Raw genomic sequence first — 16874 nt, 5'->3', positions numbered from 1 at the left:
TCCTGGCTCTGTGACTGGGACAGGCAGCTTGGCCTCTGCTGGCCCGTTTCCACATCTGTGGAATGGGGATGGTAACAGCACCTACTGCATACAGTTCTCGTAAGAAGATGAAAAGCAACAGATTACACATAAGGAGGCACTTCACGTTAATGAATGGGAACTACTTTATTATCTTTGAAAAAAAAAAAAGTTTTACAAGAGGTATTAAGGTGGGAAGGAAAACAAGCTACTGTTGAGTGAAAACAAAAAAAACCCAGACTTGGCTCTCTGAATGAAGTCACATTTTCGCCTCTTCAATCTGAATTCAGGCCAGCCTCAAATACTTGCTCTCTGGTGTTGATTAGGACCTCACATGGGAGTTGCATACACACCTGCTGAAATTAGTACCGAAAGGAAAAATACGGACTCTTCCCGATGTAAATGGATCTAGCTTCCCAAGCTCTTCTTTCAGAAACACGGTGGCTAACAGCTTTTGATACGTTAGAAACTCAATAACCTAGCTATAATCCTATCAATGAAGCATTTGATGTTCAGTGGTGCAGTCTCAAACTGCGGAGAATAGAACTTCTCTTTTCTAGGGTTGAAGCTGAAAAAAAGTCAGGTTAGAAAATACCGTAATGAACACTTCTGAATGTTAGCTGCCCCAAGAAGTCAAAAAGTTTATAAGAAAAAAAGGGAACTAATAGCTTGTGTGGCAGGCAGCCTGAGATGGCCCCAGTGACCACCTCCCTGGAGTCCCTGCCCTGGTGCACGCCCCCTGTCCCTTGCGGTGGTCAGCCTTACTGCCTCACTTCTCATGATCAGACCAAAACAAATGTGGTGGATTTCACTCTCAGATCAGGGTACCAAAAGACTCTGAATCCCATGCCTCTCACATGTCCTTCTTCACTTGCTCTGACGGAAGCTAGCTGCCAGGTCAGGAGCTGCCCTACAGAGAGGTCCATGTGGCAAGGAAACAAGGGAAGTCTCTAGCCAGTGGCCACCACGGAAGGGAGGTCCTCAGCCCAACAACCCCCCCAGAAATGCAGTCCTGCTGCCGGCCATGTGAGTGAGCCTGGAAGCACACACTCCACCAGTGCAGCCTTCAGATGAGGCTGCAGCTGATACTTCACTGCAGACTAAGAGAGGGGGAGAGAGAGAGAAAGAGATGGAGAGAGAGAGGGAGGCAGGCCAGGCTAAGCCATCCCTGGATTCCTGATCCTTGGATGCTGTGAGATAATAAAATTTACTATTTTCAACTGCTAAGTTTTGAGTCAGTCTGGCGCATAGCAGTAGATAAAAAACACATCAGCGGACGTTGCATGACAGTGAGATGCTCTTTATGTGCATCGTAACATGTACGTGCTATATTATCACCTCCACTTTGCAGGTAGGGAAACTAAGGCACGAAGGGGCAGGTGGAGCAACATAGCTTCTTCAGACTCATGTGTGTAAGCGTGTAGGGCAGATATGCTGAAGATCCATACCTTAGCTATCAGACAGCACTGCCCCTTCACATACACACTTGGGTGGGGAACGCGAGCATATCAACCCAATTAAATCTTTGGATGTTGGGGATCCCTGGGTGGCTCAGCCGTTTAGCGCCTTCCTTCGGCCCAGGGTGTGATCCTGGAGACCCAGGATCGAGGCCCGCATCGGGATCCCTGCATGGAGCCTGCTTCTCCCTCTGCCTGTGTCTCTGCCTCTCTCCGTGTGTCTCTAATGAATAAGTAAATAAAATCTTAAAAAAAAAAATCTTTGGATGTTAAAAATCAATAAATTAATTAAAACACTCTATGCCAACTAAATCAAATCCAGCAAATGATTGGTACAGTGACTGACATGTACACGTGAAGGCAACCCTTTTCCCAACATCAAACTTTCGAGTTGAAGGACTTAATATGTTCCTACTGGTTATGTTTTGAAAGTGTATCTGTTTTGCCCAACGAGGGCAGGAGAGCTATTTTTACTTCCCATTGCCGAGGTAGAGCCTGTCAATGCTCAGAGAACACAATACCGTCATTTACTGTCAGCATCTCCACGTTTGGGTGGTGATTAGTACTTACAAAAGGAAAAAAAATACCTCTCTCACCACTGAATTGTATTTCAAATGACTGGCGCTCCTAACAATGGTGCATAGAAGATGCGTACGAGGGGGTCTGAGGCCCTCACCCTCCACACAGGCAGGTGTGTGCTCGGCCCTGCTGTGTGTGCCAGCCGGCTATGACTGACCAGGCGTGATGCAGTCACACACCAGGGAAACAGGCCCCCTCCAATGACACAGATGCAAGGAGTGCATTCTACCGTTTGATTACAATTTTTTAAAAGGAGGAAGAGGGCATTTGGGTGGCTCAGCTGGTGAAGCATCTGCCTTCAGCTCAGGTCGTGATCCCAGGGTCCTGAGATCGAGCCCTGCATTGGGGTCTGCTCAGGAAGGAATCTGCTTCTCCCTCTTGCGTTCTCTTTTCTCTCCCTCGCTCGCTCTCTCTCTTTCTCAAATAAATAAAACCTTAAAAAAAAAAAAAGGAAAGAGAGGATACAGCTTAAAATATAAACACAGGAATTGGAATCTAGCAGCCTCTGCATTAGCTATTCTGTTCTATCACAAAGCCGATTTGTCTTTTGTTCCCTTATGTAATGTCTTGGGGCTCGGAACGCTGTAGTTACGGGCAATGACATTTGAAGCTACTGCTGCCGAGGAAAAATGCTTTGAGCGATGTGTGGTGGTGGCGGATTGAGCTGAAAGGCAACCACACACTTGCTCGCAGTGATGGGCAGGGATCAAAGGAACTTCACGGATATAAAAAAATCATTTGATTTATATAAGAATCAGAAATTCTAAAATTGGGGAAATAGTGAATAAAATTCTGAAATAAACTTTGCACATACATAACACCTAGGTTTTGGTTTTGTCTTTGAACATGGGACATTCTGCACGCTTCCAAATAAATTAAACCAGATCGTATTGGCTTACTGTCCTTCTGCTCTCCAGGGGGCTTCAGGGGGCAATTTTAGGCATAGTTTAAGTTTGAGGAACCAAGTGCCTGCGACACTAGGGTGAAAGGTGAAAACGGCCCGCAAGCGCCTGGAGTTTACACGGCAGTGGAACCTGAGCGCTACTGTCCTGCCGGGATGTCACATTTTCCAGCACGCTGCCACAGGAGGACTTGGCAGGCACAAACACCACCACGTACCTTGTGAGCAGCAGCTACGCATACCAGCCATGCTACCCTGGACCTCAACAACATCTCAGTCAACAACGACTATTGCACGGTGTCTTATCTGCCAAAACACCAGTTTGGGGAGCACAAGTCCAGGATCTGCCGCTTGGCAGCAGCAGAAGGGGATGCACCCGAAGGCCACGGGAGGCAATCCCGTGTTCAAGTACATGCTCTTATCTCACAGGTCACCTCCCAAAGGCTTGGGCTCCAGGGCTGACAGCCAATCATCCAGCTTTCCAGCTACAAGGTCAAACACCACTCAGAGAAGGGAGGCGCCAGACCAAGGGCCTGACTCCTATTTTAGACTCAAGGAAATCAAGGCACAGACGTGGCTCAAAATGGAACCCAAAGGGGAGGCCTGGGTGGCTTGGCAGTTGAGCGTCTGCCTTTGGCTCATGAGGGTCCTGATCCTGGGATCTGGGATTGAGTCGTGCATTGGGCTCCTTTTGGGGAGCCTGCTTCTCCCTCTGCCTGTGTCTCTGCCTCTCTCTGTGTCTCTGCCTCTCTCTGTGTCTCTCATGAATAAATAAAATCTTTAAAAAAAAATGGAACCCAATGGTCAATTATTCAATGATATTTTCATGGCACAACAACGCCTCTGGTCAAGCAAAACCCCTTCTAGGTAGGACAATGGTCTTCAACCTTGCCTCGCAATGAGGGGGACTTTTTGCCTAAAAAAGGTGGTTCCCAGTGGTTTCCAGCCCAAGACTGGAGTTGGTCAGGGTGGCCCCCAGCCTGGCTCATTTTTCTTTTTCTTTTCTTTTTTTTCTTTTCTTCCTTTCTTTTCTTTCTTTCTTTTTCTTTCTTTCTTTTTTCTTTCTTTCTCTCTCTCTCTCTCTCTCCTCCCTCCCTTCCTTCCTACCCCTGGCTGATTTTTAAAAGTCTCCAGGGACTCTCCTGTGCAGCTAAAGTACAATCTGCTTGGGGTCTTCCCTAACATAAAGAATTTAAGGCCACCACTCAAGCTCCTTTTATGGCTCTCCAAGTATTTCCCGTTTTTCAAAGAAAGCCATGTCAGTATCACAAATCTTAAGTGGGCATTTGTTTTAAAGGAGGGGAGTTTATTCACTAGAGAAGAGTAAATTCTCTTATGATTAATATTTTCTGACTTATCCTTCGGGCAAAGCTTGATCAATCAAACATGCACTCATGTTTCAGGCAACAAGAAAAATGGTATTCATTTCTGTTACCATATGGAACTACACTCGCTGCCCGGAAACTCACCGATTATTATCTGAGAACTCCTAAGTTTCTGGTGAGCTTGATGAGGACTGAATAAATGGGTCTTATTCGAGGAAACCAACGGACCAGCACCAACAAGCCAAAGCACCTGCAATTCTTGGTTCAAATCACTGCTGTGCTTTCTTAGTGGAAAAAAAAAAAAAAAAGGTTTGCAAAAAGAGAACAGTAATGGGAATGGGATATGGTAGGTTAATATTTGTACAAGAGAGGATAATCTTTTTTTTTTTTTTTTTTTAAGAGAGGAGAAAGAGGGGCAGAGGGAGAAGGAGAGAATCTGAGAACCTTAAGTAGGCTCCATACCCTGAACAGAGCCCAACACAGGGCCTGATCTCATGACCCTGAAGTCATGATGAGCCGAAATCAAGAGTTAGATGCTTCACGGACTGAGCCACCCAGGTGCCCTGAAAACAATCTTTTAATAAAAATTTCCACTCATTCGTAATGGCGTGAATCTCTCTAGTATTATTACTTGAAATTAATGATGATACAATTTCAGTTGTTTCTTAGATAAGCATTTAATAAACACATTTATTATAAATTATTTACAGCACTGATGATGAACTGGCTAACAAAAACAAACTATCAGACCTAACTGTTTATGGTCAGAAATTCCCAAGTGCTCTGGTGGTTCAGATGGATTTCTCACTATCAAGACTATGGTTAGAGAATAATATGAACATAGGTAAAGGAGTCTGGCCCGGTCTTTTTCCTTCACACCGTCTACCATGTATGGATGTTTGTATTCCCCCTAAATTCTTACGTTGACATCCTAACCCCTGGAGGTGATGGTATGAGGAGGGGAGGCCTGTAGGGGGTGTTAGGTCATGAGGTGAGGCCAGGGGATGGGACCAGGGCTTATGAGAAAGTCCTGCACCCCCAGTTCCCTCATCCCTCTACCACAGAAGGGCAGTGAGAGGTCTGCAACCCAGAAGAGGACACGCTGGCCTCCAGAACAGTGAGAAATAAATGTCTGCTGCTTATAAGCCACCCAGTCTGTGGTGTCTCTTTCTAGCAGCCCTAACAGACTAACCACCACTCATCCAGCTGACCCTCCAAGAGACTGGTTTCCAGGGGACAGCCAGATCCCCAGCACAGGGACTTGTCAGCAACGCAGTGATGGATGGATCTGCCCACTTGGGGGTCAGACAATACCGACCTGACCTGACGTAGAAGGACATTTTCATTACACCACCCAAGCTGTGATCACGAGGGCTTCCGGGCTTCTGGGAGAACGGCCTTTAAAATAATAAGGCCGCCAGAAGCCACTCCTTCCACCTAGAGGGATGGTTTTAACGGAATGAGAAATTCTTTTTACTGGAAGACTCACCAAAGGCCCCCCACAGTGATTTCTGCTCTCACTGCCTAGTTTTGCAGAGTTATTTGCCTTCAGGGCCTGGGATTCCCTTAGCCCAGTGAATTCTGTGTCTGCACCAATAGTTTGACATCTTACAGGAGCCTATGGATGTGCAACCAACACTGCACAAAGCTTCTCGCCCCCCCATTCTGAAGCTCTTGACCCTCGAAAGGAGAAGACGGGCTCAAGCAGAGGCTCTGTTCTTTGCTCCAACACCTCCTCCCAAATCCAAACACCTTCATAGCTCCCACAGACAAGGAAAGGCAATAGCTGCCAAGGGGTCTCCTGGCTTCCTCTCTTGACCACCCATCCTCCTTCCCCAAGAGACATTCTCCACTCAGCCTCTGCTGTTAAGAGTAACATCCAGGGCAGCCGGGGTGGCTCAGTGGTTTAGCGCCACCTTCGGCCCAGGGTGTGATCCTGGAGACCTGGGATCGGGCCCCCCTTGGGCTCCCTGCATGGAGCCTGCTTCTCCCTCTGCCTGTGTCTCTGCCTCTCTCTCTCTCTCTCTCTGTGCCTCTCATGAATAAAAAAATAAAATCTTAAAAAAAAAAAAAAAAAACAAGTAACATCTGAACCCCTCCCATAGCTGCCAAGCGCACGCCCCCCCCGCCCCCCCCATGGAACCATTCCTCGGTTCTGGCCACCTTCAGCCACCCCCTACTCTCACTCGGCCACAATGGTCCCTTCATGTCCTCTGGATACGGTTAGTTCACCAGGGCCCTGGAACTTCTGTATCTGCTCTTCCCTTTGCCTGGACACTGGCCATGCAAAATCTACACAAGGAGCTTCTTCCTGCCAGCATGTCCAAGCTGTGCGGAGAGATCTTCTGGGGCCATTCCATCTAAAGTGGCCCCACACTGACCCCTCTCTGCATGTCCTCTTTGCCTGCACTGTCCCCGGGGCCTCGCTCTGCCATCCCTACCCTGCTTTGGGCTCTGGAAGGCTGACCCCACCTATGGACCCTATTGCTGGGGCTCCCTGGCCTCCTGGCTGCCAGCTGGGTTCCACCAAAGAGATCAGAAAGCCAGGGCAAGTGTGGGTATTTCCTCCTTGCCACTCTGCTTTAGCATCTCAATCCCACCCCCTGACACCTGCAGCTCCTGCCAGGCAGCCGCTCTCCTAGGGCTGTGGCAGCTACTTCTACCCCTCAACCCAACACCCCTGGTGGACTCCCCCCATCCTGCCCCGATTAACCTGTTCTTTACTAACTTGAACCACCGCAGTGGACCTATTAGGACTGATACGACTCCGCCCTTGTCCCCTCCTTGGTCATTCCCTAGCATATTATCCTATTTTACTCTCTCAGCTGTACTTGTCACTCTCTGAAATTACCTGATTCACTTACTTTTCTCAATTATCTGACCCCTCCTCACTCACTAGACCCCTCCTCACTCACTAGATTCACTTACTTTTCTCAATTATCTGACCCCCCTTCCATAAGAAGGAAACTCATCGTGTTTAACACTCTACCCAGCGGGCTTACACCACCGCCGAGAACATAGTAAGCGTTCAATAAATAGCAAAAGAATAAATAAAGGTCTGGATGCTAGCCCACTGTCTCCGCTCAAAATACCACCTTGTTAGCAAGCGTTTCCCTGATCATCTTATATAAAACATCATCCTCCCTTCCTTCCCAGATCTCCACTCCCTCCTCCCTATCTTCTCCCCCTTCTTTTTTGTTTTTTTTAAAGATTGTATTTCTTTATTCATGAGAGACACACAGAGAGAGAGAGGCAGAGGCACAGGCAGAGGGAGAAGCAGGGAACCCGACGTGGGACTCGATCTCTGGTCTCCGGTCTCTAGGATCACGCCCTGAGCCAAAGGCAGGCGCTAAACCGCTGAGCCACCCGGGGCTGCCCTATCTTCTCCCTTTTACTTTTTTCCTATAGCACTCTCACCTCCTGACACATGTCATATTTGTTTACAGTCTGTTGCCCCCAACAAAAAGGTGAGCCCCAAAGACAAGGTTGCCATTCCATTCACTGCTCTCCCCCTCAGAGCCTAGAACAGTGCCTGGCCCAAGAGGAGTCTCCAACACTTGTTAAAATGAATAGCCTGCAAAGTGGACAAAATTTCATGCAAAGCAATTTCAGGAATGTCCCCAACACTTATCGGGAAGACTGTAAAACTATGAAAATGCTACACAGCCAAGTGAATAGGCACAGTCTTACATGACCTGACCCTGCTCCATCAGAAAGACAGCCTGGGACCCCTGGGAAAGAGACTTGATAACGCTGGCTAGACCTTGCTCTCAGGAAGAGAAAAGGTCTTAGAATAAGATGAGTGGGACCCTGTATTTATTACGACGACTGTTGCTTTAGGAAGCATGCACAGGAGCTTACCTAAGCACACGGCCACTCTAAATCCTTCCTGAAAGTGGATGGGCACCTAAATCACATATAAATGGGACGCAAGCACGCATTCTCTGTTCTACAGTGGTGTTCCTCTTGGCAGCGGCGTTCAACTACAAGTTCATTGACAGTATACGCAGACCCAGAGCCAAGCATGGAAAGCATCACTTTTTTTTTTTTTTTTTTGACAGCTGCTCTCCTCCTGAGGCATATCTCTCAAAGACAGGCTTTATTCTGCAATGCCTAGGTTGTCCAAATTCTATTGTGCACGCTAATTGCAGATCTGAAATAAATTCCTCCTCCCCGCCACGCCACCACCATTGATTACTCATACCTGCCCCCTCACCCTCCTAAGTTTCTAAACTGGGTAGCTATTAAAAATAATAATAATAATAATAAAAATGAGCTCCTCATGTGCTGAGTGTCCCGATGGTGGCATGTCACCCCTTCACGTAGCAAGATTCCTGACTATTGTAAAGGCCTAGAGAATGGGTCCCTTCCCCCTCCCCAACACTGTTCCACCAAAACTGGCCAGCCACAGGATAATGAGCAACCACAGATCCTCACCCAAACATTGGCTTTTCTTCCAAGAGTGCAGATTGAGAATGCAGAGACGTTGTCCTATTTATGAACAGTGAGTCACGTCGCCGCTCCACGTCTGTTCCCTGCTCCCGATGAATGAGCGGAGCCCCCTTCCCCAAACCAGTTAATAAGCGCAGAGCGACGGTGCAAGCGTGCCCCGGGGGCGGCAGCGCGCGCTCCCGGCCCCCCCCCCGCCCCGGGGCCGGTTCACGCCCCCCCACCCCGGGGCACCCGCGTCTCCCGGAGGCGAGGACCAGCCGCGGCGCCCGGAGCCCCGCCTCGGGGTGCGCGCGCGGCCCGGCAGGTGCTCGGGGACCCGGGAGCCCCGGGGAGCGCGCCCCCGCCCCCGCCCCCGCCCGGCCAGGAGCGGACCCGCGCTGCACCCGCTGCCCCGGCCCCGGCTGCACAGGCTGCCCGCGCCGCCGCCTCCGGGCAACAAGTGTCCGCCCTCCGCCCTCCGCCCTCCGCCCGACGGCCCGGCCCTCACCCGGCACAGCCCGTCCACGAACACGCGCGGGTCCAGGTGGCAGGCGATGGTGGCGCTCGGCAGGTCCTGCAGGTCCACCTCCTCCATCTCGCAGTCGATGAAGCTCCAGTCGCCGCCGCCCTCGTCGGCCTCGGCCGCCCCCGAGAACGGCGCGAAGGGCCGCAGCGTCCCCCCGGGCTGCGCTCGCGCCTCGGCCGCCTCGGCCGCCGCCCGGAGCCGGGGCCCGGCCACGGCGTCCTCCATCCCCGCGCCCCAGCCCGCGCGCCCCCGTGCGCCCCCGTCGGCCGAGCCGGGCTCGCGCGCGCGCCCCCCGCGCTCTCCCGCCCGCCGACTCGGCGGTTAACCCCCTCCGGCTCCCGTCGCTGCCGGCGGCGCTCACCGGGGCTCCCCCGCCCCGCTCCCGACGCGGCCTCCGCGCGCAGGCCCCGCCCAGCCCCGGGGGCGGAGCTCGGGGGGGCTTAGCGGCGGGCCCTTTAAGGCCGCCCCGCCCCGCCCCGCGGTCGACGGTGCCCCGCCCTTCCAGGAGAGAAAGCCAATAAGGGAACGGGATTGTCCTCACGTGACCCTCATGCTACCGCCCTCAACCCGAAGCCTCGGGGTGGCCATACTGCTTAGGGGCAAAGGCCTGTTCGGGCAGTTCCTCTTTTCCCGCGGCTGGTGTCAGCTGCGCGGCGCCAGGCAGCGTCTTGGGCGCCGGATGGTATCTGGGGCCGCAGCGCTTCTCTGGTTCCCCAGGAGGTGACGTCTGGAGGCACGCAGGCCAACTCTGGGGGGATTTAAGCGAGATTCAGTTTTGCTCTGGCTCCGTGGCTATCGGCAAGCGGTTAGATGCTTACCGTATATGATCGCATATAGTCGCAGCAGGCGTTGCACTAGCCTGATTTTTATATGTCCGCTTATTAGTCATCATTGTTCAAAATTTATATGATCAGAAGTGAGTTTTTGGGTTACCACTAAGTGCTATCTACAAGGAGATAGATAATGAAAGGAACGAAACGTCGGTCCCTCCCTTTGGGGAGTTTTATAGAGGGAAGGCGAGAGGTTAGATGCTTACCGTATATGATCGCATATAGTCGCAGCAGGCGTTGCACTAGCCTTATTTTTATAAGTCAGCTTATCTATCATTGTTCAAAATTTATATGATCAGGAGTGAGTTTTTGGGTTACCACTAAGTGCTATCTACAAGAGGAGATAGATAATGAACGAAACATCGGTCCCTACCACTGGGGAGTTTATAGAGGGAAGGCGAGCGGTTAGATGCTTACCGTATATGATCGCATATAGGCGCAGTGACCATTGCACTAGGCTGTTGCCGGCAGTACCTTATTTTTATCGTTGCACTAGGCTGTTGACGGCAATACGTTATTTTTACATTTCAGCTTATTAGTCATTCTAGCATAGTTCAAAATTCACATAATCAGAAGTAAATTTTTGAGTTGCCACTAAGTGCTATGTACAAGAGGAGGTAGATAATGAAAGGAACAAAACATCGGCCCCTACCATTGGGGAAGTTTATAGAGGGAATGCACAAGTTCTCAAAAAAGCTTCTCTCTCTCTCTCTCTCTCTCTCTCTCTCTCTCTCCCCTGGCAGGCAGAATAGATGGAATTCCTTCGCCGTGAAAGATGTGAAAGACGACGTGATGCAGTGAAAACCTAGGTCTGAATTTCAGCTTTGCTGTTAATTACTGGGACGAGTAACTTGAGTCTTAGTTTCCTGATATGAAAAGTGGGGTCATATATGGAAAGAGTCCAGGAAGGGCCCAGTACATGGTAACCCTGTTTATGTGTATAGGGTTCCTTGGAAGGTGTAAAATCAGACCTGTATTTTCTCCTAAGGTAGGCTTTTCCTATTTAGTTATGAAGTGTAAGCAATTATAATAAAAAGTATATCTGGGACTCCTGGGTGGCTCAGTGGTTTAGCATCTGCCTTTGGCTCTGGGCGTGATCCTGGAGTCCAGGATCAAGTCCCTCATTGGGCTCCCTGCAGGGAGCCTGCTTCTCCCTCTGCCTATATCTCTGCCTCTCTCTCTGTGTCTCTCATGGATAAATAAATAAAATCTTTAAAAAACATATGTCCAGCTAATAACTGAGAACATGTGCTATGATTGACATTGTGGCAATCTCACAGCGATGTGTGGCCACCAGGAGCTTAAATCCAAGTGGGGTAGTAATATGCATGCAGATATAATTCATGAAATAGAATGTGATCTAAGGATTAAGAAATGGAAGAGGCATCCTACATTGCTGATGGGAATGTAAAATGGTGCAGCCACTTTGGAAAAACAGTCTGGCAGGTCCTGAAAAAGTTAAACATAGAGTTACTCTTGGACTCAGCAATTCCTTTCTAGGTATGAACCCAAGAGAAATGAAAACATACATCCACACAAAACCAACAGTCAAAGGTTCATAGTATTGTTATTAAAAGTAGTCCCGTTGAGCTGAATGTGGAGCCTGCCTAGGATTCTCTCTCTCTGCCCTTACTCTGCCCTCCCCCACTGGTGCTCTCTCTCTCTCAAAAATAAATAAAATAAAGTAAAATAAAATAAAAATAGCCCCAAAATGGAAACAACCCAAATGTTCACCAACAGATGAATGGGCAAGCCAGATGTACAGCTATACAATGAAATATTATTCAACCATAAAGAGGGATGAGGTTCTGATACACAGTATAACATGATGAACCTTGAAAAACATTAAGCTAAGTGAAAGAAGCCAGTCACAAAAAGCCATATACTATATTATTCCATTTATATGCAATGTCCAAGAGAGGCAAATCCACAGAGATAGAAAGTAGATTAGTGGTTGTCAGGGGCTGGGAGAGGAGAGAAGATATAGTAAGTGCTGAAGGGTATTTTCTTTAAAATTTTTATCATTTATTTGATATAGAGAGAGAGCGCAAGGGGGCAGAGCAGCAAGCAGAGGGAGAGGGAAAATCAGGCTCCCTGCCTGAGGTGGGGCTCAATCCCAGGACCCCTTGATCATGACCTGAGCCAAAAGCAGATGCTTAACTGACTGAGCTACCGAGGCGCCCGTAAAGATTTTTTTTTTTTTTTTTTTTGGAGAGAGGTAAAGAAAATGTTCTAAAATTGGATTGTGGTGATATTTGCACAATTCTGTAAAAATACTAAAAGCCACTGAATTGTACTTCAAAGAGTTAATTTTATGGTATGTGAATTCTATCTCAATAAAGCTGGTGTTTACCAAAAGGAGCATGTGCTAAAGGCCACAGGGGATCAGATGAATTGTGGCACAGTGGGTGACATTGCAGAGCTGAAAACTCTCTGTAAACTTGGCCAGACATTCTGAAAAGGGTAACAAAGGGGATGTGGCACCAGTTTTGGAAAAACAACACCCAGCCAACCCGTTGCTGGGTGGGTCTCTGTTGTCATCACCCTTAGGACAGGATGCTCTTTCAATCCTGGCTTACCCTAAGCTGCTTAGAGCAAGTAGAGAGGACCTGTGGACAATGCTCGTGAGCAGGGAAACGCACCAGGAGAAAGAAATCCGAAATGCATGCACAGCCAGCCATTGCAGCTGGCCAGCTGCTGAGCTGAGAAAGGCACAAGTTCAAGCTCAGGCGAGTGGGAAAGACAAAGTCACCTGTCCCTGACTTTGGAATGCTGTTAGCCAGCACTGAGACTCAGACACAATCACGTATTCCTTCTGTGACTTTGGATTCCCACCACTATCTCTCTCCTTTCCCTCTCCAGGCAGCAAATCAGACAGTGACATTTTTTTCCTAGTTGTCTGGGTGATCCCAATGATAATACCGATTTCTTTTGGGTAGCTTTTAATTAATGGGTGTAGACATAAACTAGCTCACATAATCCTCACAAACAAGTATTATGACTCCCAGTTCTTTGAACCGAGGCTCAGAGAGAGGGAATGACCCTCCCACAGGCAAACGGGCAGCAAATGGCAAAGCAGAACACCACCCCTGCTCTCATCCTGCCCTGCCTCTGCCCCTTGGGACTCAAGGACACAGAAGAAATGGGAAGGAACCAAAGAAAAACTGGGGAAAAGGAGAGGAGAGGGAAAAATGAGAGGGAAAGAAATGAAGGGATGGGAGAGGAATTTGAGAGCAAAGGTAGGAGGTGCTTGGAGTTAAAATGCAGGCCAAAGTGATGATCCTAAAGAAGGCCCTGCCCTCAGGTCTCAAGGCTAGGACTGGGCATGATGGTGAGAGATGGAGAGCTCTTGCAATATCAGAGCAAAACGACAGAATCTCTCAATAATTAGGATTAACGTCACGTCTTCTGCATCTAGAGGTGTGCCCGGGTTCTTGCCCTGTTGCAGGCAGCAGACTTGGTAATAAAATGTCAGATTCTCCCTTCCACTTGGAAAATAAACTTCTATAGGGACGCCTGAGTGGCTCAGGGGTTGAGCATCTTCACCTTCGGCTCAGGGCGTGATCCCGGGGTCCTGGGATCGAGTCCCGCATCGGGCTCCCCACAGGGAGCCTGCTTCTCCCTCTGCCTGTGTCTCTGCCTCTCTCTCTGGGTCTCTCACGAATAAATAAATAAAATCTTTTAAAAACAAAAAACAACGTCAACAAAAAAGAAAATAAACTTTTATAGTAATTGCCATCTTCGTCATGCCTTATAAATGGAAGACAATCAGACGCCTATGTCCATGCTTTCACCGACCCTAACGCCAACGATCAGTGTGGCCTCTCCCAAGGAAGAAGAAAACAGAAAATAGGCTGTCAACAGCACAGGTGGAAAGTAAGCAAAGGATGCTGCTTAACTTTGATCGCAGACGTTTCTAAGGTTGAAATCCATCAAAATTGGAGGCAATATTTTAAGAGCTGTTGTACCATCAGACAGGTACAGAATTGCTGACGTGTCCTTCGGGAACTGTTAGCTGGTCGTCTTTTTCCACCCGTGGTGATAGAATCCAAGACCTACCCCTGCTTCCCGGGGGGGCATCTAATAAAGAGCCTTCCCTTCTCCTTGGCTCGCAGGAGCAGATTCGATCCAGATGTTCAGAAACCCCGAAGGGAAAAGAACCAACATGGGCAAAGAGCTGCTCTCAGAGCTTCTTTTTTTTGAAATGAGGGAAGGGACACACGTTTTCACGAACATATCCTCCCATTTCCCCAGTGCATTTTCCTCCCCTAGCCCCTTCCTGCACATCAGTCCTTGTGATGACCGAAGAGAAGAGAAGAGACGCTCAGAAAGCCACGGTTGGTTATTTCTGTTCTTAGCATCTGTCTCTTACATTTAGTGCAGCCCAGTTATGCAAACATGCCTGTGCCCGGATAAGCCAGCCTATTCATTTGCCAGGTGGGATAGTTTCACTGGATGACACTTTCGATTGCTTTCTATTCTGTTCTGGAAATTGAAGGGGGCCATGTGCTGTAGGCACTCGCTGAATGCTTATTAAATGAACCAACGGCATTTCTGCACGCTCGAGAAATTATAGACATTTAAACATTTTATTTAAGATAGAAGGCAAATAGCTGACTTTCTGAGTGTCTGCTATTACAAAGGAGGAAGTGCTCCAAAGGCTGCTCAAATGAGTAAACACCTCATTTGAAAATTTGGTTTTGTTACCTCCCGTAATATGAATAAAAATATATACTGGTTTGTTGTCGTGTGTTGTTATTTTGGACTTTTTTTTTTCCTTTTTTTTAGGGAAAGGAACCTTCCCCCTGATCAAGCCTAATTCAGTTTCACTCTCAAAATGCACTTGTAAAATCCCTGTTATTTTCTATGGCCTTTGGATGTTTCTTAAATCAGAAAGCTAGAGTTTATAAAGCAGGTTTTGAGAGAAATATTGGAATTTGATCCCTTTGCCTTTCCACATTTAGAAAGTTCCCTGGCTTCTATATCATTGTAAGTTCTCTTTCAAGGTAGCTGACACCTGTGTGGTTTTTATGGGAGTTGGGATTCTTCTGGTTGCAAGAAACCCAAACCTCTGGGGCCAGGTTTAAACAGGAGAGAATTTAAATTAAATGTACGGTGCCTTACGGTAGCCAAGGGCAGCCATGCAGCCAGGCCTCAGGAAGGCCCTAGAAACTGGACCTGGGTGGTTATCCAGGGTGCCATTTGGGCCATCTTGAGGTCATCGTGAGGTCTTCCTTTGTATTGAGCTAAAATCATGAGTCCTGTCATAGTGTTATGCAATCTCCTGTGTGGCTTCATAAGCCAGGTATATCCCTGGTCTAAGTTTCAGTTCTGTCCATTAGTTAAATCTCTGTGGTCAAGGGGGAATCACCCACCGTCTTTGACTGCTCCTCAAATCCTCTTGTATAGAAAGGTGATGTAAATAGCTTCCTGTCAGAAGTGTTGAGGAGCCAGAAACAGTGTCCAACCTCTGTCTGGCACAGAAGAGAGGCTCAGAAGGGAAGATTATAATTATACTCCTGGCCCTGGGTCTCCCACTTGGAGACCCCCTTCTCTCTTTGGTGTTAAAGTCCTTTAACAATGAGATGACAGGTAAATAGACCTTCCCCTCTGGCCAGCTTCCAGGGAATGAATACCAGGGCAGGGTCTCCACCTGTTGGGTATGGTTATTGAAAAGACATGACTGCCAACTGACCTGCGATTGGACCCAGCCACTTGGAAGCTCCTCACTACCTCCTTTGTCTTTGGAATGTGGATTCCACTGGCATTCTGGCTCCCAGAGGTGGAGAGACACCACCTGGAGATGGTGATGGGGTGTTGAGAACACCAGTGCGGTACACGTGGCTGAACCCGGTTAGGGCCACTTTATCAACTTTTAAGATTTGGTGTTAGGGTGCAGGGACCCATTTATATGCAAGTTCCCTTGCTTATTAAACCCACCACCTACCAGCTGTGAGTGGCCTGCCTCTTTCTTTGGTATATCCTGACCCTCTGTGTAGAGGGGCCAGTTTTAGATTACACCTGGGAAGTTCCCAAGAGGGTTGCGAACCAACAGGGTCTAGGGACCATGAGCTCTTATGCTTATGAGCTTTTCTGTTCTTTTTTTTTTTTTTTTTTTTTTTGAGCTTTTCTCTTCTGATTGCAAGATGGATGAGACATTAACAACTGGTCCCACCTCATACCCAGTCTACTGACAGCCTGTCCTTGGAAGGCACCTATGTGTGCTGTGCCAGCCTGTCCTGAGGTCTAGCTGAAGCCCTTGTCATCCTTCCAACAGGAGATATTTCCTTTTAGGGAGTGGAGTAGGACATTACTGGTACCTCTCCCATTGCCCTTCCTCAGGGATGGTTTTTAAGCTCTGCCATGGATTCCTTCTTTGATTTTACCCTATAGCATAGGAAAATCACATCTCATTTGCCTGTGATTTACAGCAGTGCCTGGTGTGTTAAATAATGATGATCTAGTGCTCATGAATGCACATGGAACAGGGCTCAAGTGACAACACTAAGCCAGCTTCATTCAGGCCTTACCCTACCAGGGCTCTGGAGACTCTCATTCTCATTTGGAAGCTAGGAATATGGTGATCCATAAAACAGACAAAAATTCCTGTTCTCATGAACTATACTTTCTAGTGGTAGTAGTGGGAAGGGGGGCCATAAATAAGATAAATACAACATTTACGTGTTGATCATAAATATAAAAAGTGTGATGATTAATACTAAGGAGCAAAAAATAAAAAGGGCAAGAGCAACTGGGAATGTGTGTGTGTGTGTGTGTGTGTGCACGCGTGTGTGCGTACAGGAAGGG

At 48.3% G+C, this 16874-nt stretch overlaps 1 protein-coding gene across 2 annotated transcripts in view; it reads right to left on the bottom strand.

The window, feature by feature from the left end:
* The window catches only part of RCAN1 (regulator of calcineurin 1), a 96377-nt gene extending 86814 nt beyond the window's left edge, over positions 1 to 9563 (bottom strand). The window contains exon 1 of one of the 2 annotated variants that reach the window (XM_041734994.1): positions 9220 to 9563. In XM_041734994.1, the coding sequence (XP_041590928.1) occupies positions 9220 to 9462 (243 nt within the window). In that variant the 5' untranslated portion in view covers positions 9463 to 9563. Of the gene's footprint in view, positions 1 to 8717; positions 8853 to 9219 lie in introns of those variants that run through there. The other variant, XM_041734996.1, reaches the window with a different exon arrangement.
* Positions 9564 to 16874: the final 7311 nt, after the last annotated feature.

Source organism: Vulpes lagopus, chromosome 20 (genome assembly GCF_018345385.1).
Source record: "Vulpes lagopus strain Blue_001 chromosome 20, ASM1834538v1, whole genome shotgun sequence".
Classification (NCBI taxonomy): domain Eukaryota; kingdom Metazoa; phylum Chordata; class Mammalia; order Carnivora; family Canidae; genus Vulpes; species Vulpes lagopus.
This window is presented reverse-complemented; position numbering and strand designations above follow the sequence as displayed.